Source organism: Mustela erminea, chromosome 12 (assembly GCF_009829155.1).
Source record: "Mustela erminea isolate mMusErm1 chromosome 12, mMusErm1.Pri, whole genome shotgun sequence".
Classification (NCBI taxonomy): Eukaryota; Metazoa; Chordata; class Mammalia; order Carnivora; family Mustelidae; genus Mustela; species Mustela erminea.
Genome location: NC_045625.1, coordinates 52412216 through 52428925, shown reverse-complemented (window position 1 = coordinate 52428925; position 16710 = coordinate 52412216). Strand labels below are relative to the sequence as shown.

Sequence of the window (16710 nt, the reverse complement as noted above, 5' to 3'; positions counted from 1 at the left end):
GGAAGACAAAGAGAGAAGGGAAAGCCGTAAGGAATCAGTGGAGGTGGAAGGAAGGGCAGAGAAGGGCGTGGGACAGAGGAAGGTAGGGAAGTGGAAACAAAGTAGAACATGAACACAGGGTGGTAAGAAAGGAGGTCACAGGATCATGTAGACCATGATCTCTTCTTGATGACACTGACTGTGGTCAGAATGTTTATTTTGAAGCAATGGATGCCATACTAGATTGGAGTAAGTAAAATTTTAGCCAGCTCAAGGGTATGATGTGAAATACTAATTATCACTTACTTTCCCCAGATTTAAGATTCAGGCACTATGTGTATCTTTTTATGTAGTAAGCATACCTGAATTTCTATCTACAACCCTACTACTTCTTCCTTAGTGTCCTGGTGGTAAAAACATAGCTAGGGCCACATTTTGTGTGTGTGTGTGTGTGTGTCTTTTCATTTGGAACATTAGGTGTGAAGGGATTTATAGCTGTGTGTGATATGACACGCAGGTTCATGTTTTGAGAGTTGAACAGTTTTTCCAAAAATGACTAATGTAATCTCAGAGTTGATCTGTCCACCAGGAATAGCTTTTTTTGTGTTATGGTGGGAGTACAGAAAATTAGAGAACAGATTGGAGGCTTGTGAGTAGAGGCCAAGCAGAGGAATAGGAACACAGGTCTTCTGAATCACTACAGTCTGGAACTCGAGTGTGAGGATAAAATAAATAGATATTTCATACCGTGTTTTGACTTCTTAGAAAGTTTCATTTATTTTTCTCTCTCCACCTCTTGTTACTTTTGTGTCTTATGGCATATCTGTTAGAAATATGTGCTTTCTGTAAGTATGTAATAGGGAAGGGAGAAAGCAAGCTACTTTCCTAAACATCAAAATTTCAGAGTATAGTCATGGAGGTATGTTTTCTTTATTCTTTGTCCAAATATTATGAAATTGAACAGCTATATAGAATGTTGTAAAAATGTATGCAATTTGGCAAATGAGATTTATATTGTGAAATTGTATGAAAAAATTCGTTATAGGTTAAGTATGGACTGTTACCCATTTTGAAATAGAAAAACATTATTATATACATGTTATCATTCATAGCTATAAATACAGTGAAATGGGTATCGAATCATAATTGAAGGATGAATAATGATGTGCTATAACAGAATTAAAGACTGACTTTTGAAATCATAATTTTAGTTCGAAATTTGAAATTGTCGTTTAATGTACAGACAGGTGACAATGGTGGCTTTCATCTTTCTTAGTGCACACACTAAAATCTGTATTTTCAAAGGTGAGCCTACTTCTCCTGTTAGGGAAAAAAGTGATTTTATTATTTTAATATTGTTACTTCAGAATTCTTTTGACAGTAAGGAAGTTTATTTTAGATTCTTGCATTTGAAAGGAATCATTTTCTATCCAATGGACAGTGTTTCCCGAGGAAATCTCACTTACCTCTGTTCTGATTTTGGTTACTTTGTTCTCAGGCTGCCTGTTCTCAAACAAATTGCACGCAGTTCTTACTGTTCTGGGTTGAATCTCTTTCCGGTTTATCCTGTTCACCCTCTGAAATTCAGGCTTGCTTTCTGCGCTCTTCTGAACAGACTCATCTTTCACCCTTCGTGTTTTCCTGTTCCCTGTCACCTTCCCTTCCTGCTTCTTTGCTGCTGGTTGTAATTTTACTTGTCCTCTGTCACTGTTTTGTCTTCTCTCAATGTGCTGTTTTCACTCCCTGTACCCCTGACGATAAAAACATTCCTAACTGATCCTTTTTTAAGGGTGAGAGAAAACTTCTAGAAATATTTGGAGAACATTTTGGATGCCTTCTCTCAAAGTTCTGGCTTAATTTACTCTTAAATCAACTCTTAAAATGTAGTAGAAATATTTGTGATATTATGTGTGTTATGTAGCACTCTCTCTTGATGGCACTGCCCCCAGTCTCAACACCTTTACAATTAAATGAAAGTATTAACACATGCATATTAAAATAAAGTTGTAATTATGATGCCCATTATTCGGTTTAGCAAAATAACTGGATTTTGAGTTTTTCCCCTCTATTTAATATAAAGAACACTTTAATCTGGCAAATTAAATAATGTTGTAGTGAGAATGTTAATTTGATAAGAAGTCCCAGGTTTAACCAAATGCCCCAGCTTCCTGTTGTTCAGTGAGTTTATTTAGAGACTATAAAATGTGGCTTACTGTTCCTGTATGTCAAGCTTCACAGTTGAAGTTTGGTGCCTGATAATCACCGGGTTCAAGGACCTCCAGAGCTGGAGCTGTGTTGTGGATTATGCCTCCATTGCTTATGGTCCTCCCTCCCCCTTTGCCCATATTAGCAATCTGCTTTTGTACTTTGACTTCCAGGATTTCCCTAGTGAATTTTGTCACAGAAAAAAGAGAATCATCAATATCGCAGTTAAACTTGACTTTCAAAGCTAATAGTATCTCATTTGGGGGCTCAAATTTAATAAATTTTCTTTGATTCTGGGTGAGTTTTTAAACATCAAACAATGAATTGGCCAGGGTGCAGTAAAATATTTAGATCTATTGACTATGGTTCAGAAGGGTAGAAGGCAAAAACACTAGTGGTTTGATGTTGATAAATTCTCAGTACCTTAATCCACATTAATGTTTTCTTTTATCTGAGTGTGCATTGGTGACCACAAAAAGCAGGAGAAGGTATCCATACGTATAAAATATAAAACCTAAAGCAAATGTATTTGTAAAATATGATTTATTTTGTTATGTTAAGTAAGTTAAAAGCATTCTCATCCTGACTGAGGACTCTGGAGAATGTTTGTTAGAGATAAAGAAACGTTCTGAATTGGGACTCCGGTGTGCATACAGTACTCACACCATTATAAAAATTGCATTACAGTGTATGTTTTATAGCATACATTTGACATTCACTTATTGACAGAGCTACTTCTGTTCAACTTGGGAGTATAAAGATTTTTATAAGCATAGATTAGCATGAGCAATTAAAGATGGCATCAAATGTTTGTGTGTGTTTGCTGGTTTAAGGAAACTGTATGCAGTGTGATAGTTCATTCATAAAATGAGAAATAATTCAAACAGGTTTTGGAAGCTTCCCAAGTCGAATAGAAAAGCGAAGGAGAGGTTTCCTATCTTATATTGTTGCCAAGTTACATTTGAAGTTGCTCAGGGAAAAGTGGGGATATAGACAAATATGTTTGAGCAATTAGTGCTATTTTTTATAGTTCTTCCATTCTTGACGGTTACTACTTCAGCAAAAACACTTTTGACCCTGTGGCTTTAAGCTGGTTGCATAATATTTATCCAATATATAGTAGCAAAGAGATACATTTTTAAAACAGTCAGGCATAAGGAAAGTTAGAAAATATACCTACATATGAAATCTACTATCGTTAAACTATATAATTAAAAACGAAAGCTCACCGATCTTAGGAAAACTAGGCTGTGAAAATCTTAAAGCTCTTACTAAGTTTGGAAATTAAAAATGAAAACAGATCTGTTTCTGAGCATTTTTCTTTTTATCTACGTGTAGTATATGGGGTGTAGTTTCTCTTTTGTCCAGAAGGTGGCAGTGTAATATCAACTGCCTGTGATCCCTATACTGGCTAGAGAATTGGTATTTCTCCCGTATCTGTGATATGTTTGTATTGTTACCTTTATGAATACTTAAAATATAGTACAAATACCACTGCTTTTATTCGTTATCTTATTTAGAAGTTGCGTGACTGAGTTGGTTTATATGCATTTAATCGTTAAGACTCAAGTTTAGTCAGAAGGAAATGGGCAAATAAACCTCTGCTTGGTATATTTTTAAGTCTCCTTCTGTGTTGAGTCTGTTTGTTTTTATTCCAGGGTACATATTATTGAAGTTTTCTTTTCAAAGACTAGCACCTAATAACTATCTTGTCTAATATATCAGTTAATACCAGTTAAATGAAACATGTTATTAAGAAAGTGACAGTAATTAGGAGATCGCTGTTTGTTTTTGATTTTTGTGGGTATTTTTTTTCCCTTCTTTCTTTTTTTCTTTTGAGGGTGGAACAGTGAAAAAATAATTCAAAACCTCTTGATCAGAAGAGCTCCAGTGACTCTTCTTCCCTCCCTCATTTCAAGCAGGAGGATGCTTTTTCTTCTTAACATTCTCCCCCAGCACTCTGAATTAGAGATTTATTTGCAACGAAAAATCAATTAGTCCTAAATTTATTCATGGATTTCAGGTCCAGCGATCAATGCAAGTCCACTCAGTGGGCTCAAGGGGACCCAGTTCATCCCAGTTAATGTGTCTGAAGGGGAATTACCATTGATGCTGTTTTTTTCCCTTTAGGTCAGAGATCAGATCTCGCTGTCACGGACTGCGGCAAGCAGGAATGACTTCACCCTGCAGCTACCCAGACTGCACCTGGAGACCTTTGCGATGGAGGGGCTCAAGGGCGGGCCAGAGGTGGTAGCGTGCCAGGTTAGAGTCTAAATAACATTGTTTGCTCCTGAGACGTGTGGAAAAATAAATTGCACTAACTGGAGAGAATGAAAGCCTCCAAGTATTGTGAATAACCCAAAGGAGATGCAAATAATTTCTCTTAATTTTTCTTCCACCGTGGAACACTATTTCTCAAATAATTGTTTTTCTTTTTTTTTTTTTTTCCTCTCACAGTCTCGAAATAGCCTATTAAATAATCCAGAAAAGTTATTATTATTTTTTTTTTACCAAGGAAAAATACGTGTTTTACAGCTAAGTACAGTATGTAAAGAACATGCTTTCCTGTCAGCAGAGGACAATAAGACACTAGGCTGTTATCTCTCTAAGCTCGTCTCAATTTGTAGCTCTTATTGTTTTAAAATAAATCACTTTCAGTAAAATTATCAGGAGAGATATTTGAAAATTTTCAATGTTAATTCCAGAGTAGAGCCAACATTTCTTATGTGGCAATGTAATGTAAGCAACTGTGGAACCAAACTGTCCTTGGCATTGAAGAGCATTTATTTACCCTTAATTTTTAGTTTTAACAGACAGTGTGATATGTGCAAACTGGGTTATTTCATTTATAAAACTCCCAAGTACCAAATTGTGAAACCCCAAGTAACTTTAAGATAAACTTAATAAAGAAAATCTTTTCAAAAATATACTCATTTTCAGATGCTGCAGATTCTTTGTAATCAAGGCTCCTACTGGGTTATTGTGAGCATTTTTTTTTCCCTTAGGGTTAAGACAGTTTTTTAATTGGACAAAACAAAATTCGATATGTGCTTTATTCACCTTTTAATGCCTAATGCCTTTATTAGAGAAACCTATCAACATCATGTAAGCTGTAGGAAGCCTGATATTTCAAAAGAGCTTGTTCTGATTCAATAGCAGTCCAGATTTTTCAGTGTATCTAAAAGAGAAATATCTCCTAAAACTCAGTTTCTGTTTCACATTTTGAGGTTTAAAGTAAACTTCATCATTCTTTAGTTTATGACCCCGTGAAATTTTAATTTTGTACAAAATTAATGTCAGTGCAAGTGGGGCTATGTTAATTTTTTTCTACTTGCTCCATACCCTAATTTAATTTGTTATTAGTACCCAAATTAATGTTTTACAAAGAAAGAATACTCATTTCTCTCATTAGATTATCCACTAATGTATTTAAAATAAATATGTGATGTAAAACTCAGCATAAAATATTTTTATTTTCAGTTACAGGCTAGAATACTGTACTGTTATTTAGCACAAGATTAAGATGTACATTTTAAATTTGATTACCATTATTTATGAATTCATTGTAACCACAAATACAATGCAATCTGAGATTTTTCTAGTGACTGTAAAATAATCCTTTACTTGGTTATCTTGATTCAGAATCTCAGAGGGCTTAGTACTCGTCATAATTCACAAATAAAGACTTCCCCAAACCATGGATTTGGGTGATTTGGAAAGAGACTGATCCTCAGAATGCCATATTTTGGCGGCAAAGCACGAGCTCTCTTTGGTCCTGATGTCAGTGAATAGGAAGAAGGAAATGGAGAGACGCCTATTTCAAACTGCTGTCTTTCCAAGTTCTAATAAAAATACTTCTGTGCATCTCTAATACCTAAACACTTGGGCACATTTTGCACTGACATGTTGTGATGTACACTGCAGGTTAGTTGTCCATATTGTACTTTAGTATTGCATGCAGAGAAGAACACATGATTTGGATCATAATATATTTTTTTACACAGACACACAGACGCAGACAGACACACAGACGCTCGCACAGAATTGGTGATAGGCTTTGGAGTACTCAGAGAAGAAAGGCTCTGTAGTGTCAATGACCTTAATTTTAATAAGAATAGCTGCCATTTCAGTGAGCATTTACTATGGAGGTTGTATCGTGCTTAGTTTTTTATATACGTCATGTTTAACTTTCACAATGGACCTGTCCGAAATGGTGTTATATGTCACATGACAGATGGCATCGTTTCCATTTTATAACTGAAAAACAGCAACTACAACAGGGACCGCTCCTCAGATCAACGGCAAGTAAGTGCCAGGGCCCAGAGCTGAATTCAAGCAGAGCTGTGTTTGACTGCACAGCCTGAACCGGGAAAATCTGATACTAGAAGACAATCTAGATACTGTGTTAAATGGTAGCATACAGCCTTTGAGATGTATAGTGGGATTTTCCTTCCATCTGCAAAATGCACATTATGTCTCTGTGTAAGATGCCAGTCATGGTTTATGCTGTGTTGTGGACAAATTCACAGGTAAAAAATTTTGTTTCCATGTGACAGGCTAATGTTAGGGCACACTACTTTCCCCCTTTTTGCAATCTATAAATATGTATAGTTATGCTCAGTGGGACTCCGTATTTAGGAATTCAGTATTTGTTTCACTTTATAGTCTGTGCGCCTAAGTGGACTGTTTAGAGAGCACATGTCCTTTGATTATGTTGAGGAGAGGGTCGCTGTGTGGGACATGGCAGGGGATGACCATTTGGCCAACCCAGGCCACCATCATCTGGAGCCATGGGAGCTGCCACTGTCCGTCTTTCCCAGCATGGGAAGCTTGGTTACAGGTCTACCGCTGGATGGAGGAAAAACCATGAGCATGCGTGAAGGGGCGAAGAGAATCACCCTTTCTCTCCAGACCTGGAAGCCCATGTGACTGGTGCACTCCTACAGCAGAAAACCCAGTTCAGAAAAATGTAGTCTCTGAGCTCTGCTAGTTTTTAGCTTCAGTTCTCTCGGAAAAGCATAGTCTTACCAATTTCTTGGGCTTGGAGGAGGACTGAACGAGGCAATGCATGTAAAATAGAGAACATAGTGCCTAGCAGGAAGAGAGGGCTGTTAGGACTGCACGCGTAATGGGGCCCTTGTCAAGATGAAGTTCGCAACAGAAGCTTGTTTTCATTACTTTTAAGGGTGTGTGTATGTGTGTATTTTGAGGAATGGTTATTTAGGATGTTTTTCTCTGTATCTTTCCATTTGGTTCTTTCACTCTTCCTTGTTTACTGTTTCTTCCAAAGCTTTAAATAATTTTGATGAAGAGCCACATTAGTTCCCTATTTACTTCTTCATGTTACTTTATGTTCCCGTGAGGCCATGTCTCCAATGAAACCCTTTGTCTAAGCTCCTTTGGCTGGTCTGGAACTATTACTACCTGTGCTTGTATCTCCCAAATATCGCTTATTAGTTTACTAGAAAAAAATTAAAACACCTAGATTAGACAAGTTAGCTTTAGCTGAAAAGTCCAGTACAACGTGAACGCGGAGAACTTTTTTGCAAAAAATATTCAGCCCACATTTTATAAAGGTAGTACCTGTTACTTGTTATCTTATACTTCGAGTTGTTTTTCCCCCAATGAGAAGGCTATGCGATGCATTTAATATCCGGCAGTTATTAGCAGGTATGTGATAAATGTTTGCATCTCTACCCCCATTCAATAACAAACAACAAAGAGCAGTATCAAGAGTTAATATGTGCTGAGAACTTTTCCTGTACCAGTTACTTCACTAAGCACTATACATTTACTATCTCCCGTCATCCCCACAACAGCCATATGAATAAGTGCTCTGATTTTATCTATTTTATAAAGGAAGGAGCTAAAGTTTATTGAGATTCAGTAAATTGCTAAAGATTACCTATCCAGTGAATAGGGTCCATTCAAGCCTTTAATCTTGCCTTTCTGTCTTTTGTAAACCATGATTTGTGTGTGTGTGTGTGTGTGTGTTGTGTGCACGCTTTAAGATGGTCAAGAGGGGCAAAGGTAGGGGATGTCTGTAGAATACAGTTTCTTTGGTGAGGACATAGTGGAGAGAACAGAAATCCAGAAGAAGCCTAACTGGGCAAGTTACTTACATTGTGTACTTCAACCTCTTCATCTGTGACACGGAGATCACGGAAGTCTGCAAATCATCGTGTCACTGGGATGATTCAATGAGTCAACACATCTAAAGTTCTCCAAGTGACAGGACGTTGTAAACACTCGGTGTCTGTTAGCTGTCCATGGACAGGAACTCCTTGCTGTTTTGTTCACTGTGGCATGATTTCTTTTTTGGATAAAAAATAAGTGGAACGGTTGTATCTAAGGTTATGCCCCTTCTCAGGCTTTGATACACATTCCCCACTTTTCCCTGGAAAAGACTTCCAGGTTACCCGAAGTGACTGACTTCTCTTAGTCCTTTAGTTTCCTCCTTAAAGTATGGGTATTTATTTTCCATTACTAAGGGGAAGTGTTACCTTCTTACAATTTAGATCTTCCCTTTCAGATGGCCATTCTTAGTCGGTTCTTAATTTACAGAGTTCAGCCCAAGAGTCTCCATGGGGAGGTAGAGGGGGCATATTGTGTGACTGCTGTTTGTTTCGCAGATACTGTTTTTCATTTATTTCTGGGTGCATAATGCTGCTTTGAATGTTGGAGGTTATTAGAAATCTGACCTTTTTTGGTAAGTGGGATCATTTTAGTAATAAGGTATCAAAAAGGTTTGGAGGTTTATCTAAAGTTGTTGTATCTACGAGAGTTTGTGCGACTCTCTTTAAATTCAAATCAAAACATCTTTTAAGTTAAAAAACATAAAATGATTTTAGACTTTAGGTTGTGGGATCAAATAGAATGTTGAAATGCTACCTTCTTCAAAGGTTAGAAGGTACTGTCCAGAGAAGAGAAGAGCTGTTTGTTAGGGAAAGACAGTTAACTGGAAAAATCATAGAGTTCATCTGAGAATAAATGCATTATGATGAAAAGTGCCACCTTCCTTCTCACCTGTCTGCTTGAGGGCTGTAGTCCATAGTTCCACAGAATATAAATTGTGCCAATGAAACCTTTGAATGACCTAGGTTTGAGGCCTAACTTGCAGATGAATGTAAAAATTAGTGTCTGCTTTTTCTGTTGATACCAGTATCGGGAGAGTAAATGGCATTTTCTGAGGTAGTTGTAAGAATATTGTCTGAGGTGAGTTGTCAGAATAACATTTTTGTTATTTGCTACGGAAAAGTTTAGAATTCTAGTGGTGCCAGGGTGGCTCAGTCAGTTAAGCATCCAACTCTTGATTTCAGCTGACGTCATGATCTCAGGGTTGTGAGATCAAGCCTTGCATCAGGCTCTGCCTTGGGCTTGGAGCCTGCTTATGACTCTTCCTCTTCCCCTCTCTCAAAAAAAAAAAAAAATTAGAATTTTACTCTGAAGTTTGAATAATGTGCCAGTAGACATTAAATTTCTTCAAAATCTCCTGGTAGAACTGTAAGCAATGCTAAGTGAGAAAAAATAGAATGTTAAGATGTTCATGTGTACAGAGGACTCATTTTTTAAGGCTGTGTTACAAATTGGGATAACAATTATTAAATAATTAAGTAATTGGATTTAAATATTGGTTGTAGTCATTGTGAATTAAGCCTGGAGGTCCTCGATCTGTATCTTCTAAGATTTTCATTCTTGATGACCAGGAAAATGTAGTAGTATGTCCATCATTATTAGAGCAGTTTGCTATCATCACTTGTCTTCTGACCCCCCCTCTCCCTTCCTCCTTGCTTCCCTCTTCTGCATCTTTGATCTGCACTTAGCTTTGGGGGCCGTAAGGGTGGTAGTTGCATGGGGGAGGGGAACGCATCAATCAGAATTCTAGGGCAGATTCGAGGTATGCTTTGTTTGTTTTTTTGGTCCATATATTTTACCAGGTGATATCCACTACCATTCTTTTCTTTGTCTTTATACTTTGTTTTTAAAGATGTATTCTAAAAATAGGTATTTTTTTTAAACTGTTATTGTTAAAACACAGTCTTGGGCACTAATAGCTAAGATTTCTAAAATAAATGTCTATAAAAGGAGTTATAGGGGTGCCTGGGTAGCTTAGATGGTTAAGCATCCAACTTGATTTCCACTCAGGTCATGATCTCGGGGTTGTGGGATCGAGCCCCATATCAGGCCTTGGCCTCAGTGGGGAGTCTGCTTGAGAACAAGCTCTCCCCCTCTCCTCTGCCTCCCTTCCCACTCTCCCCCCAAAAGCTAGGAGTTATAGAAACTTCTTTTTAAAATATTTAGCAGATGAGACATTTTACATCTTCCATCATGGATTTTTTTTTTTTTTTTTGGGGGGGGGGGTTGGTGGTAGTCTGAAACCCCGGAAATTTTTTGGTCATTGTTGGGACTTTTATCATTGCCTTTGCCTTTTGAAAATGATGGGATGACAGATGAGGACAAGGAAATGCATCTGTATAAAGCTTCTGCTACAGAGAATCTCATACTGAGGAATCTTGTAACTCCTTACTCCTTAACTCAGCTGAAAATATTCATGAATTAGTCCTTCTGGGCCTGATCTGGTATCAGTGATCTGAACTGATGCTAAGTAAAATCTGATTCTTTACAAACTCAGCAGGATTCATGAAGTCTTTTTTCCAGTTTTGTTTTTAATCATTTCTTCCCTTGTTTATTCTAAGGAAGAATAATTAGGAAGAGATAAAATCATAGGGGAGTCAGTATGCCAGAAGTCAGAAGAGGCAGCTTTATTGGAAAGTAATAGAGCTGGCCATTGGACAGATGGAGCCCTTCCCCCATAGATACAAATTGCACAGGTAGCTGGAATTGTCATTATTTTATCCGATGTGTTTTTTGCAAGGAATGCACTGTTGTCCTTTCTTGTGAAGGACGAATAGGCTGGAAGTGCTCCTGGCATTCCAGGCTAGAATCACTATTTTCTGTGAGCTCTCGGCCCTCAGCTCTTCGGGTGCGTCAGCTTCTCTCCTGTGACACAGAGGTGATGACACCGGCCCCGCTGCGTCCTGGGGCAGTCCAGAAGGTCACAGGACGTCCTTGAAAGAAGTGTGAAGATTAAACTGCACTAATAGATATTTACAAAACTGTTTTCCTTTGAATATTTGGCCTATAATGTTCCTTGATCAGGTGTGCGCTTGCTTAGGTTTCAACTTCTGGTGGAGATTTTTGTCCTTCTAAAAACAAGCAAGGCAATCAGATCATAGGGAAGCTGGCAACCATGAGCCCGCAGTTTCTGTCCGTCCTTGAGTTTGTTGGAAACAGCATGTTGATCAGAATGGGAATTACTTAACGGGAAGTAATGGGAATTACTTTCTCTCTTTGGAAGAGAGAAAAAATTCTGTTTGCGTGGAAAGAGGCGAGCAGCGTCCTGTTGGAGAAAGCCTATGCGGAGAGTCAGGACGCCGGGATTGAAGCCCGGACTGTACGTTCCGCGTGGAGCCCCCCTTCCTGCGCAGACGCTCTTCGCTCGGAGGGTGGTGGGGAGCGCAGATGGCATGACGCGCATGCGCGGGGCTTTTTCCGCTGTAAAATGCTGTTAGTATCGCGTGTGACGGACTGAACTGCGGACGGGCCCGGGGGCAGGACGAGGGACTTAGGTACATCCAGGAATGTTTTAGCGTTTCAGCTCTTGGAGGTTTTTGTCCGAAGATTTGTTCAATGCAGCGTTCACTCTAGTAACCGAGCACAGTGTTCACAATTTTAGTGTTCCCTCGCATTTCAGTAGAAAGCCATGGTGAGCACTTTGAATGTACTCCTATTTGAATAATTATTATACAAAGTAATTAAGGAATTACTAGTGTTTTCATATTTTTTTGAACTCTGTGGCGTTTATTAACACCATTTTTTTTTTAAAGAGGGGCTTCGAATCCCATCTCTGAAATGGTGACAGTATTTTCCTGCGTGTGAAATGTTTCAGACACATTTAGTCAAAAACAAACAGAACCACCAAACATGAAAGTACAGAGTTTTTTTTTTTTTTTTTTTTTTTTGGCTACAACGTTGAGCTACAACGTTAGCTCAAGGCAGAAAAGCTGCAAAGTGATATGAACATAATTTCTTTGTCATTAATGTTAAGAGGCAAAGACTGAATCCCAAACCTGACCCTTCCTCTATCTTTCTTTTCTCATTTTTGCAGCCTATTTAAGTATAACCTCACTAGATAATGCCTCTTACTACTTATTATTGAGAGACCGAAGCCTGTGAGCACTTGAACTTTCAAGTACTGCCACAGAACTGCTCTTCATTTTAGCTACTTGGACAAAAAACAGTGTTTGATGGACTGACTAGGTGAAGACCTGGAAAAGGAAGGGTTATCTACAAATTGAGTGAGTTTATTATGGCTTAGTGATTTGCTGATTGATTTCATTTGCTGTCAGTCGAGGCTCTCTTAATGTCAGTTTTCTTTGCATAATGCCTCGAAATAAAGACTGATGAAGTTCTTCAGATTGATGCCGCTTATATAAACTGACCCTGATTTGCCCTATTTTACATGACAATTTAAATGACGGCACTTAGAGGAAAATACAGCAATGAATATGCAACTTAAGGATTAAGGGAAATGCAGTGAATCATTCAGTCTAAAACTAGGTACAAAAGTAATTTCTGGTAATAATTCCACAGATGCCTTAAGTTTTATTAAACAGACTGTTATTACTTTGAAGTGTGTGTATGTGTGTGTGAGAGAGAGAGAGAGAGAAAAGAAATGGGGGAGGGTGTTGAATTGAAAAAGAACTGAAAGTGATCCTAAATCTTTTCAAATTATGGTAAATCTTCCTCTCCCCACTTATTTAAACTTGGAGTTAATCAGAATCACAGTGTAAAAAATGTTTTATTTGAGGTTGCATAAATGCTGTAATTTAAGTAACCAATGAAATGTAGGGTGAGTAATTTTGAAGCTTTTAAATGCTTTTTGTTGGTTTCAGAACCTTCTAGTAATAGCAGATGTAGCTTCCATCCTCCCCCCATTCCCCCAAATGGCCACAAGTCTCAACATACAGGCTAAAAAGAGGCCTAACTTTCAGGCGGCAGACTAACTTAAGAAGTAACCCAATGAGGAAAACATGAAATGCTGACATTTTCACTCCTTTTCTGAGTGAGGGCTCTTTAACTCACACTTTCCCCTTTTCTCTGGGGAGTAGATGATACCACTTCCCTGTTACAGGGCACTGTTTTATTTAGAGTATGGTTTATAGTTCATATTAGCTAATGTGAACCTGACTTGGTGCAACTTCATGAAGATCGGAAGGAGGACACAGTGGCGCCTGAGTAGCCCCGTCGGGTGAGCATCTGACTCTCGATCTCAGCTCAGGTCTTGATCTCAGGGTTGTGAGTTCAAGTCCCACGTTGGGCTCCATGCTGGGTGTGGAGCCTACTTTTGAAAAAAAAAGAAAAGGAGGACCTAGAAAACAAGTCTATGAAGGGGGTTCTGCTTGTGGGGTGGGGGCTTCGCAAACTGACACTGAGGCCTAAACGGAATCTGTGACATATTTAAAAGAGGCACATGTTCTATATTTGCCAATGAGGCTTAAGATGGCCATCGGGCCTTTGATCTTTGGTCGACTGTTACCTGATGGAATGATTTGCCCACAAAATTTAAAGTCTAAAAGAAGAAACTCCATGTTTTCAATCTTTCTAAAATTTAGAAGGAAATTATGATGAAATGAAAACATGTATATGTGTAACTTTGTACATGTATTAAGTTATATCATAGGACAAAATAGGAAAAAATAATCTTTATGAGGTATTTATTAGCACAGTGTCTTATGCAAAGCTGCCAAAAGATAGCAGGCATTAATATTGCTATTATTATCATTATTAGTTTTTTTAGAGAGAAAAAACATGTACGCTCATGAGCAGGGAGCGGTGGTGGGGGGCAGTGGAGAGGGGTAGAGGAAGAGGGAGAGAGAGAATCTGAAGCAGTCTCCATTCCCAGTACGGAGCCCAACATGAGTCTCTATCTCACTACTCTGAGATGAAATCAAGAGTCAGACGCTTGACTGACTGAGCCACCCAGGCCCCCCAGTCATGATTATTATTATCAAGACACTATGTGTGAGTTGAGAGATGTTACAATTCTTCATCAAGTGAAAAGGAATTGTTTGAAAGTTTTGCGTTTCTCATGTTCTTACCAAATTTATAATTACTGCAAATTAAGAGGTTAGGTGATTACTTGTTAGCATTAAGCTGCAGATAAAACAATGACTGATAAAAGGTAAATTCAGGGTCTATTACGGATATTTTCCTTATTATGTCTTTGTGGTCAGCAGATCTTGAACGTTAACATCCATGACTAAAAGACAAATGATCACAGGTAAAACCTTAGTGAAAGAATTTGTTAATACAGAAGTTACCAGTTTATTAATATGAACACGAATGTCCACTTAGATTGCACTTAAAACACTTACTGTACAAGATGGTCATGTCCATCACATTTCACTGATTATAGATTCATAGCAATCTGAATAATTACTTAAACATAAATCTTAAATCTTTAGATTTGCTAAGTGACAGTTTAAAAAAGAAATTTATATATAAACTAACAATACAAGCTAGAAATCTTTTGAAAAATCGCTCTCTGGCACATCAAATTTTATACACATGTGTATATATAGATCACTTTTGTTATCAAAAACATGGCACATGCAATAATATTATAAGTATTTCATTATACTGAACACGCCCAAGTTTCTTAAATTTTTTTTATTTATTTAAATTCAGTTAATCAGCATATAGTGTATTATTCTTTTTAAAAAAGATTTACTTATTTATTTTAGAGAGAGAGGGAGCATGCCCCCCTTCCCCTGCTCTCGCTCTCAAAAATTTTTTGATTTGATCTTGACATCCTGCCTTAATTTTTGCATGGTTGTAATAATTGGCAGGTTAGCTGGAAACTACGTGTGTGTGTGTGTGCATGCCTGTGTTGATTTCTGGCTCTGTTGTAACTAGGAGAATATTGTGTCCGAATTTTACAATAAATTTAACAATAAATCGTTAAATAATTTATTAGAAGCATTTTGCTTGTCATATCTATGTACTCCAGTGAAATCATGACCCTATGAAAGTAAGTATGGATAGCAACAATCCCAGATGATACATTTGTTGTTTTTTTTTTTTAATAACATGCAAGTAGTTTGTCATCCTTCAGGCCCACAACTCCAGTCTGAAACTCTGAGTTCCACCACTAAAGCCTGGAGACTGGAAGGTAAAAGCCCTGACCTGACCTAGTCTTGTGGGGACTCATGAGAAGAACTGACACGAGGCCCTGGACAGTCTCGGTTTCTCCCCCTTGGTGGGATTATTCCAGTGTTTTGCTGTAGAATGGAGTTGATTAGCAGGCGCTGGCCTAGATCCTGAGTTCGGGGCTCCTTCACATGTGGTCTATGCCCCATATTTCCCAAATCCCCAAACTCCCAAGCTCCAAAATACATCTGGTTCCAAGTTTTCAAATAAGGAATTATGGGAACCATACCAACATTGTGAAACAGATTCCACACAAATAATGTGTATTATCGCTACAATGTAAGCTTTTTGTTTTTCTTATAATGAAGCACATTCAGCCTGTGGAATGGTTTTGGGATTTTTGTTTTGTTCTTTGAGGATAGTTGACACACAATGTTACATTAGTTTCAGGTGCAGGATTTAGTGTTTTGACAAGTTTATGCATTAAGCTGTGCTCACCACAGAGTAGCTACCATCCCTCAATCTGGAGTGGTGTTCTTGGGTGAAATTTAAATTTAATTTAACTATTCTCTCTTGTTGTTTACTTGAGGTCATACAGGAATGGCAAAGTAGTTTGTGCCACCTGGAAAACTCAAAGGGACTTCAGTTCTTGTATGCAAATCAGATATGACTCTAATAGACTCTATCTTGCTCATGTCTAATACCTGTTTGCAAACTATACATGCATCTCTGTTCCATGGGATTAGGAATCCCCTGGGACCTTCTCTTTGGGCCCCTCCCACTTTATTCCTGAAAGCATAAGGGATGAAATTCCTCATCACGTGACCTGCTTATTCCTTTCACCTCTGACCATCTGTCCCCTACTGGATAAGGTAATGTAGAATCTTCAAGGGTCTGGAGGGGTCGACTGTCCTCGTATCCAGGCAGTTGCTCTAGGTAAAGAGGGCTCTGGGAGTCCGAGGACCTGGTTGTTTATAGCTCCAGTTTCTGGTAATCTACAGGAGGCTTAGGAACCAGAATGCTGCTTGGTTCAGTTTTCCACTTACACTAGAGGAGAAATAGAAATGTCATTTGAGTGTATTTAGAGATCAGTGTAAACCAAGAAATTTGTTTGAGAAAAATAAAATGGCCAGCTTCTTGGTCATATACATTGGATATGGCTAATACCATTCAACCATGTACTGAGCACCTGTCAAGTTCAAGGCATTGTGCTGTGTTCTGGGATGCCAAGGGGACTTAAAAATCTTTCGGGGGAATGTAGAATTTAAGAGTGACATGAGATGGAAACATGATTGCTGTAGGAGAGGCTTAGAT

At 38.2% G+C, this 16710-nt stretch overlaps 1 protein-coding gene across 6 annotated transcripts in view; it reads left to right on the top strand.

Moving 5' to 3' along the window:
• Positions 1 to 16710, top strand: part of CCDC171 (coiled-coil domain containing 171) — a 306243-nt gene that overhangs the window by 227268 nt on the left and 62265 nt on the right. For 4 of the 6 annotated variants that reach the window (XM_032307226.1, XM_032307225.1, XM_032307227.1 and 1 more), the window contains one exon: positions 4315 to 4446. In XM_032307226.1, the coding sequence (XP_032163117.1) occupies positions 4315 to 4446 (132 nt within the window). Of the gene's footprint in view, positions 1 to 4314; positions 4447 to 12352; positions 12523 to 16710 lie in introns of those variants that run through there. The other 2 variants (XM_032307230.1, XM_032307228.1) reach the window with 2 other exon arrangements.